Raw genomic sequence first — 9430 nt, forward strand, 5'->3', positions numbered from 1 at the left:
CACAAATCGCCTTTATGATTCTATTTGTTTTTTTTTTTTTTAAAATTCCTTTTTGAAGGATGTGGCATTTTGATGGTAGGGAACCTTTGGCTTTAGATGTATCTGTAGCCTCTAAACCTTTTCCTGCAGCCTAATAATCTGATACAGGTATTCTTGGGAGACACATAGTTTGCAGAAATATTCTGGCCAGGCTGCTAAACTTTTGTTTTCACTCCCTTGACTGTTGTGGTTCCTGTTTGTCAGCATCAGCAGGGGATAACAGGATAACATGCCAAGGGTTGTTTCGGGCTGTTCTGGTCAAAAAATAGAAGGCTGTTGTTGCCAGGGCTGTAAATCCAGAGTGCACTGACATGACTGACTTAACAGCAGAGGAAAACTCAGTCAACAAAACGTAAACATCTGAGAAGCAGAACAAGCACTGCCAAACCCCTCTGCTGGGCCATCCAGACCAGGCTTCTGCCATAGAAGGTTGGCCCAGATGATCCTTGGTTCCAGCTGACACCAGCCCTGGTGTTCTGAGTCTGAACCTGGGCAGTTCCCCTTGGTGTCCCTCAGCACATGGAGGTGTTTCTGAGGGCCAGACTTGAACAAGGAACTTACGTGGGAAGTGAATTCCCCCAGCCAACACACTGCTGTTCTTTTGATGTTGAGGACCAGGTTGTCTTGCTGAGGAAGGAAATATTTAAAAAGTTGCCATGAAACCTTGTTAAAAGTGATTGTTTTTTCTTTGCTCTCTTCACAGAATCGGGGGCGGCGGTCTGTGAGTTTTTTTTAAAAGCGGCATGCGGGAAAGGCAAGTGACAGTTCCAGTAAAATTATGGGGTGGGGGGGAAAGCTGGGCTCTCTTGCACTGTCTGCAGTGCTTCTGGGGTTTTGTAAGGATGAAGGGACAACTTAGATGGAGAAAAATAACTGAAGAAGGTTGCAGTAACAGCAGCAATTGTGAAATCATGGTATTTTTTAAAAGAAGTTGGGAAGTGAATAAGCAGTGCTGCTGGTAAATGAAGGGTTAAACTTGCCACACACAAACCATGCTGGGGATCTGCCTGTGTTGGTTGCTGGGATTAAGAGCTAGAGACTTTTAGAGCTCTTGCTCCTTAGAGGGTAACATCAGACCTGTTGGGACTGCCGCTAAAGGCTAATTCATAATAAAAAGTGATGAAGAAAAAATGTTGTCTTCTGAGACACCTCTTGCAGAGGAGAACCAAGTGTGGCTGTTGCCCTGTGCCTTCTCATGCCTTATTTTACTTGTTCTTTTTCCCCCCTCCTTCTTGCCCCATCCTTCTGCAGGAGGCATGTGCCCGTTCAGACACATCAGCGGGGAGAAGACGGTTGTCTGCAAACACTGGCTACGGGGGCTGTGCAAAAAGGGTGACCAGTGCGAGTTTCTGCACGAGTATGACATGACCAAGATGCCTGAGTGTTACTTCTACTCCAAATTTGGTAAGGGGCCTTGTAGCTCCTGTTTAGTGTTGCTTGCTGGCGTGGGAGTCTGGTGAAGAGGATCCCGGTGCGTCCCTCTCGTCCACCTGCAGAGCGTTACAGTTCTTCTGTGTCCAATGAGTTTGTTGGATTATCAGGTTTTTTTTGGATGTACTTAGTCCTTCACCTTGCTATCCCCCCTAAATCTGATGTAGTGTAGATGTCTTCTCTCTCAAGAGCTTGTCCCTTGGGGGAAGAGGGGGGAAGTTCAGGTTTTTACTGGGTTTTGTGCCTTTACGTTCTGTTTTGGGTATGAGACGAGTAGGCTGAGCAGCTGGTCTTTGCATGACTCTTATTTTGGGGAGTTGATGAGCAGCAGAGGGCATGGGGGTGCAAAACTTTTATGCACTTGCTTTCCAGCTCTGGAGATCTGGACATAATGAGGCAACTTGCCGTCAGAAACTTACAGTCTTGTAGGTTTCCTTGGATTGAGGTTAGTGTGCAATTTGTAGTTTCTCCACACTTCTGGTGCACTAAATGTTTGGTTTTTGTTATGATGACTGCTCTTGCAAGTTTAGTTTCCTCATTGTTTTTAAGAGCACACATAAATAACCCAGTCTGGTAGAACTGTGCTCACTAGGGATGAGTCCCTGGTGTTCTTCATCCAGGTTAAGGCAGGCAGCAAGGCTGTTGTGCCTCAGCTTCTAAGTGTTGGTAACAGCTTTGTGGGAGCTACAAGAGCCAGGTAATGTTTTGAGAGTCACTTGCTCTGGAGCCTGCTCATTTGACTGAGGAGTGTGTTTGCCTTTGGTACAGGGGAATGCAGTAACAAAGAATGTCCATTCTTGCACATTGACCCGGAGTCTAAGATCAAAGACTGTCCCTGGTATGACAGAGGCTTCTGTAAACATGGTATGTACCTCGTGGGGCTGCTGCTTCTGTGGCTATAAATCATGGGTAGGGTGTCACTGGTCTTTCTTGGGGTGATCTGCTTGTGAATTTGGTACTGCTGAGCTGGGGTGTGTGTATATGGACCATGAACTCCTGAGCTTTGTGTTGCAGGTCCCCTCTGCCGACACCGACACACCCGAAGAGTCATTTGTGTGAATTACCTGGTAGGATTCTGTCCCGAGGGCCCTACCTGTAAATTCATGCAGTGAGTATGCTCCAGGCCTCTCCTGTAGCCTCTTGTGTCCCACATCGTGCAGTACCTGTCCCGTGAGGGTGCTCCAGGGCTTCCCAAAAGCTTTGGAGGCGTGGCCAATGTTTAGTTGGGTGTGCCCGTTTGAGGATGTGGGGCAGGGACAATTCAGGGACTCACCAGTAAGCCTCTGGAGCTGGGATGGGATGCCAGCAGTGCTGTGGGGTCGCATGGGTTATAGCCCAGGAGCCTTCACAGCTACAGGGATGTACAAGAACCCACATATGGGGTTGTTGGTTTTGGATATGTAATTGCTGAGGGTGGAATCTAAAGAGAGGTGGGAAAGGGGAGATGTATTTCCTGTGAGCTGAATTTCATTGGCTGAATGCTTATTTTGTTGTTTGGAGTTACTTGACTGAGCTGGCAGTAAAATGTTGGCCTATGATCCAAGCATCAGTTTTCTTGTTTCTATCTAACCCAGCCCTCGATTTGAACTGCCAATGGGAACCACAGAGCAACCACCACTGCCTCAACCAACACAAACCCAGCAAAAGGTACACGGCTCCCCTGCCTCCCCTACACACCACCCCCAGAGCATTTCCCACACTGCTCCCTAAGAGGGTGTGTTGTCTAGCAGTCAGAACTGAACACCTGGGCTCTTGGATCTGCCTCGCTGGAAAGTCTTGGAGAAATAGTGAAAGAGGGAAAACCTTTCCTGTTTTACAACAGTGTGTGATGTTCTTTTTGTAATTAAGAACGTGGAGACAGATCCAGATAATCCTCAAAGCACTGTCTCGTGCATCTTCTCCTCCCTCTAATGCCCACCATCTGACCACAGCAAACTGCTGCTGCCTCTGTCCTGGGACAGGGCTGTTCTGCTTTGTTCTCTTCCTCCCCTTGCCTCAGTTAACCTCAGTCCTCCAGCTCAGAGGGCAGCAGTGGCCATTCTCATGTTTGGGGCACTGCTTGAAAGGGTGCTATGCAAGAATTAAGCAGTGAGCAACCCTGAGTGCCATTATACTGCTGAAAACCCTACAACTGCTGCAGCTTTACATGGAGGTGGAGTCAGAGAACACTCCCACGTTACACAGAACCACATCGTACGTGGTTGTGCAGCAATCTGCCAGGTTTTGTAATCTGTGTGACATCTCTCAGTCATGGCAGTGGTATTTTAGCAGCCTAAACCTACCCTCTAAATCTGTTTTCCAGGGAAAAGCAGGTTCTCTGGGTTTTGTAAGCCTCAGTGCTTGATTTCTTCTCTGGTGCTCCAGCTGGCAGAACACCCACAAAGAGATGTGGAGGAAAATTGATCATTTGATAAACGGGGTGGTCTTTTCCTTTCTTAACAAAGTAACAACCATAAAGGGCTTTATCCTTGATGCACTTAATGAACCAGAACTCTTCTCCTAACCAACAGAGGACACCCCAAGTCATTGGAGTCATGCAGTCTCAAAATAACAACACCGGGAACAGAGGACCCCGGCCGTTGGAGCAGGTCACCTGCTACAAGGTAACTCAGAAGGGAGGGATGAGGAGGGGAAGGAAGGCTCTAGGCCACTGGTTTGCCAGCTCTCTGGGGCAGTTAGGGCTGCTGTAGGATGCTTTGTTTGTCTGTCAATAAATGGAAAACCCCACCGCAGGGGAGGTGGGAGGAGAGTGCCCAACTGTGCAGGTCAAAGTAAGAGTTAATACGAGGGGAAGAAAGGCTCTAGGGCACTGGTTTGCCAGCTCTCAGCCTTACTGGGGCAGTTAGGGCTGTTGTAGGATGCTTTGCTTGTCTGTCAATAAATGGGAAACCCCACCGCAGGGGAGGTGGGAGGAGAGTGTCCAACTGTGCAGGTCAAAGTAAGAGTTAATACTAGTTGTGTCATGAGTTAATTTGCTTACACTTGGTGGCTAATGAAAGATTTTCTTCTCACCTGTTAGCCTGGAAGGTCCTTGTGAGTAGCAGCAGTTGAATATGCAAAGACTGCTCAGTATTTCAACTGTCAGTTCACCCTGTTGCTGTTCAACCCAGGAGTGACCTCTTCACTTTGGCTGCTCATTGAGGAGCACCAGTAAAACTCCAACACAATTGAGTTTCCAGCTCTTTATTTTTCCACAAAAGCCCCACCCTGGCCACTAGAAGGCAAAGAATCATCCTGTCCCATCAGCTCTGACAGTTATGTCATGGTACATACCAACTTCTGTGCCTGAGGTGCTGGTTTGGGTAAAAATGACCACAGTTGGTCAGGGGTATTAAGTAGCTGAATCCATTTCACAGAAAAAAATCTTTAATAGCTGCTTATTATTTTAGCTGTAAATAAATTACACATCTGGAGAATGCTGTTGCACCAGATACTGACATTTCTCTCTGGGCTTGAACAGCTTCAAGGTGCCAAGTTGTGAATCTTTTGTTCAGATGCTCGTTATCTGCCTAATTCGGGGTAGCTGATCAGGAGGGTCCTTGTGGATCCCAGATGTATTGCTTCTCAGATGGAGTAGCCTTGGAAAGTCTCAAGTGCTGAAATTCTCCTTGTGTGCTACAGCCTTTTGCTGTTTGTGGGGCTGTGCTGAGAGCTCTTGCCTTGGTAGCATGTTACAATAATGTGATGCCACGTTACTCCCAGCACAGAGGCAGCTTTTGCTCCAAGGAGTGGAAGTATCCCATAAATCGTGTCCCTTGTGACACTGTGTCTCATTTCACCTGCTAAATGCTGCAAATTCTGGATGCAGAAAAGCTTCCAAATCAGAATAATTGCCAGCTACCTTAAGAAGGGCAGCTAGAGGCAAAGGGCTGTAACCGTGGAATAACTCCTCTCTCTCTTTCTCTTTTAGTGTGGTGAAAAAGGTCATTATGCCAACAGATGCACCAAAGGACATCTGGCCTTTCTCAGTGGACAGTGAAAGAGCTGAAGGAAGAGTGCAGGGGAGCTGTTAGCACTGAGCAAAGGTTTCTGCCTAGCGCTATGTTTTGAACTATTAATCAGGTTGTTTTTTTAATGCCATTACCGAAAGAACTGGTCAGAGGCTGGCTGCTGCTAAGCAACATTTTTGTAATCGTCCTCAAGGGTTTTTTTATGTTTTAACCTTTTTAAAAATCGATTTGGGCCTCGGCCTGTTGTCATTGAGCCCTGCTGAAAGGTAGTTCCAAAAGCCAATAGAGGCACAACCCCCTCTCTGGTGCAGCACTCCACGTAAACGCGTCTTAACGCCAGTGTTCCTTTAAAGTATTTTCCTTCTGCCACTTCTCTTTGGAGAACCTGCAGCGTTTCAGCCCTCCCTGTGGAAGCAGGAAGACTGACTGGAAAAAAAAAATTAATACTGGAAATGCCTTCCCTTCAGTGAGGAAACAGGGATTCTGCCACCCTGTGGCTCTTGAAAAGCAAAGTCGTGTTCCCAGGTCCAGCCTGCCGTAGTCGGTCGGCCGGTGGCTGATCACGCCTGGCCTGCACCAGGCTGTAAAACCCTCGTCCACTTGCTTTGTTTCTGTGCTCCTTGCTATACTGGAGGTTAGAAATTAATCTTCTGGGTGAGAACCGATCAAAGGGAGAATAAATTGGCCTCTCTGAGGAGCAATGATGGTAGGAAAGCCACCTCTGGGCTCGTTTCCCCTTCGCAGAGAGCAAGGTGGGAAGCGAGCGTGGTCTCAGTCCCCCCCTCACCCAGCTCACTCTGAGTGGGTGTTCCCATAGCCTAGAGAAGTGGAGATGAATATTCTTACAGAGCACTGCTTGGAGAAGCAGTAGAGTGTTCTGAGAGCAATTTTATTTCGGTTTTTTTTTTTTTTTTGGCAAGCCAAAACCCCCCTTTCATTTTGTGAGAAGACTTATTTCAAAAGGGCCAATGATAATGTGAATTAAACAAAAAAAAATTGCACCTACCATGTGAGCCTTATTGATTCTAACCCATTTCTCATTTGTGGACTGCCTTTATACTTTCTTTTTACTGGAATGTACTGGTAGACAAACCTGGGTGTGAATTTGTTTTGGTTTTTTTAAGGAGGGAATATGACTAGATTAAGAGAAGGGGGCGGAGCCTGTGTTGGTTTGAGTGACTGTGGTTAGTTCCCTGTGGAGAGCTGGAGTTGCTCCAAGCCTTCCTCTTGCCACCAAAGCTCCTCAGGTTCTTCATGTCCCCTAGAAGTGGTTTTCACCTTCCCTCCTGCTCAGGACACCAGGTCCTGCCTGCAACCTTGTGTGGTCAGCAGGCAGGGTCATGACAGGGGCTGGGCTTGGCAAGGTGTGTGAGGAGGGGCAGCAGCAGGGACCAAACCCACAGGAGATCCCTCAAGCTGCATTCATACACATAATGTGTCCTGATAAACCTCTCACTGCTGCAGTTCAGTCTAGAAGACAAGTTTTCATAGAATCATAGACTCCTTTAGGTTGGAAGAGACCTTTAAGTCATCAAGTTCAACCATTAAGCAAACACTACTAAGTCCTCTGCTAAAACAGATCCGAATCTGTCAGGCTTGGAAGGGACCACAAGGATCCCCCAGTTCCAACCCCTCTGCCATGAGCAGGGACACCTCCCACTAGATCAGGCTGTCCAGAGCCTCATCCAGCCTGGCCTTAAAGACCCCCAGGGATGGGGCCTCAACCACCTCCCTGGGCAACCTGTTCCAGGGTCTCATCACTCTCATGGGGAAGAACTTCTTCCTCACATCCAGCCTGAATCTGCCCACTGCCAGCTTTGCCCCATTCCCTCTAGTTCTGTTGTTACTTGAGATCCTAAAAAGTCCCTCCCCAGCTTTCTTGTAGGCCCCCCTAAGATCCTGGAAGGCCACAATAAGGTCCCCTCGGAGCCTTCTCCTCTCCAGACTGAACAGCCCCAACTCTCTCAGTCTGTCCTCACAGCAGAGCTGCTCCAGCCCTCGGATCATTCTTGTGGCCCTTCTCTGGACACGCTCCAGCAGCTCCACGTCCCTCTTGTCCTGGGGGCTCCAGAACTGGATGCAGTGCTCCAGGTGGGGTCTCACCAGGGCAGAGTAGAGGGGGAGAATCACCTCCCTCCACCTGCTGGCCACACTTCTCTTGCTGCAGCCCAGGATCTGGTTGGCTTTCTGGGCTGCAAGTGCACACTGCTGGCTCATGTTTTCCTTGAGTTTAGTTTCATGGAGCTTTGTTATATTAATTCTTTTAAGTTTATACCCCTTGAGAATAACCTTCCAGCTTCTTTTTGCAATGAAAGCAAGTAGTTTTGATAGAAATGGGTCATCAGAGGTAGGAAGCATTAAAATCCCAGTGACAGAATGGGAGTTGCAGACTCCCTTAAAGTTAAACCAGTGCTGACAACAATGGAAAACTGCCCAAATATCCCCAGCCCCCTGGTGACAGTCTGACTGTGAATCAGAAATGTGGCCACGCCAGCAACCCACCAAAACCTCAGATATTCTTCTTTCAAGTCAAAATACACCATTACAGCTGGTTGTCCAACCTGTACATTGGCTGTTAAGCCAACCCCTATGATTCTATGATTACAGCTGATTGTCCAACCTGTACATTGGCTGTTAAGAAATCCAGTGCTTTTCAGGCCTATCAAGCAGCTAAACAGGAACTGGTGGTAACAGTTTCCCCAGTTTGTAACACAGCTCAAGCAGCAGCTACTTTCCCAGCCATCCATCTCTGGACTTGTCCTGGAGGGCTGAGATTCTAAGAAGACAAAACTCACTTGCACAGGACAATGAAGTCAGTTCTGAGAGCATCACCTCAGTAAACATGAAGTGTATGCACTTTATTATTGGTCATAATAGTACAGATTTTAATATGAATCTTTTGGACATTTTCTGTGAGGGTCACTGTCCTGGTAGCAAAGTCTGAGGGCTGTGCCTCCACTCTCTGAGATTCCTGCTTCAGTGGTACTTCCTGCGGCGGTCATGCTCTGTGTCATTCAGAGAAAAGCAAGTTAATGTCACTAAAGTCACAAGAACAAAACCCACCACACCTCAAATTACAGGAGAGAAAACACCCGAGCGTGTTGTTTCTAAGCACTGTCAGATCAAGTGGGCAACAAGATTGAACTTTACTTTGTCATCAAGAAAACACTTATCTGAGAACTTCCTAAAAGCATTCAAGTTTACAGCTAAAAGAAGTTTGCTTGTCCATGGTCTTGGATTCAAGCACCAGTGGTTAGCACAGTCTTATTTTATTTTATTTCTAAAAGCAGCAGCAGAGGAACTGGTTTTGTTGCCCCAGCTGGACTGTACCCGCTCGGCTGTTACTCACTCAGGTGGCTGTAGCTCCAGATGTAGCTGACAACAACATAACCAGCAAGCAGCATGGAGATACCACCCAGGCCTCCCTTCTTGACGTCGATGTATTTAGTGTAGTAAACACAGTCTTATTTTATTTTATTTCTAAAAGCAGCAGCAGAGGAACTGGTTTTGTTGCCCCAGCTGGACTGTACCCGCTCGGCTGTTACTCACTCAGGTGGCTGTAGCTCCAGATGTAGCTGACAACAACATAACCAGCAAGCAGCATGGAGATACCACCCAGGCCTCCCTTCTTGACGTCGATGTATTTAGTGTAGTATCTTTTATACCCTGCACAGGAGACAAGTTTTCACAGCGGCCCGATGAGCGGCGCAATTTTCAGTGCTCAGAAAGAAGCAGTTTGGTTTCTCAGAACTTCAGGAAATTGTTTCTAGGGAGGCTCTCAGAAGCAAGTCTCAGAGAAGGTAACTGGTGAGGAACTTAATATTTCTAAGCCTTACCAAAAAAAAAAGGCATTTATAGTTTTCCCCTAAACATTATACGGACTGTCATGAGCTCAAGCTGCTTTGAGTTACCCAGTTCTTTCCTAGTAGATCCCTGCATTTCATAGCTCTGTGTTTAAATCTACCTCAATGCCCTACAGCAATGGGCACCAGTCAAAACTGTCACCAAGC

General features: G+C 47.3%; 2 protein-coding genes across 2 annotated transcripts; one reads left to right on the forward strand and one right to left on the reverse strand.

Moving 5' to 3' along the window:
- Positions 1 to 742: 742 nt before the first annotated feature.
- Positions 743 to 5965, forward strand: CPSF4 (cleavage and polyadenylation specific factor 4, 30kDa; the record flags this gene model as incomplete). Its single annotated transcript, XM_008938311.1, has 7 exons — positions 743 to 793; positions 1291 to 1443; positions 2239 to 2334; positions 2485 to 2578; positions 3045 to 3117; positions 3981 to 4073; positions 5381 to 5965. Coding segments are annotated over 7 exons (629 nt in total), but the record flags the coding sequence as incomplete, so codon positions are not given.
- A 2431-nt stretch (positions 5966 to 8396) lies between these two features.
- On the reverse strand, positions 8397 to 9086 carry ATP5J2 (ATP synthase, H+ transporting, mitochondrial Fo complex, subunit F2; the record flags this gene model as incomplete). Its single annotated transcript, XM_008938312.1, has 3 exons — positions 8397 to 8425; positions 8770 to 8883; positions 8970 to 9086. Coding segments are annotated over 3 exons (260 nt in total), but the record flags the coding sequence as incomplete, so codon positions are not given.
- Between the last annotated feature and the right edge of the window lie 344 nt (positions 9087 to 9430).

This window comes from Merops nubicus, unplaced genomic scaffold, assembly GCF_000691845.1.
Source record: "Merops nubicus isolate BGI_N331 unplaced genomic scaffold, ASM69184v1 scaffold10314, whole genome shotgun sequence".
Taxonomy (NCBI): Eukaryota; Metazoa; Chordata; class Aves; order Coraciiformes; family Meropidae; genus Merops; species Merops nubicus.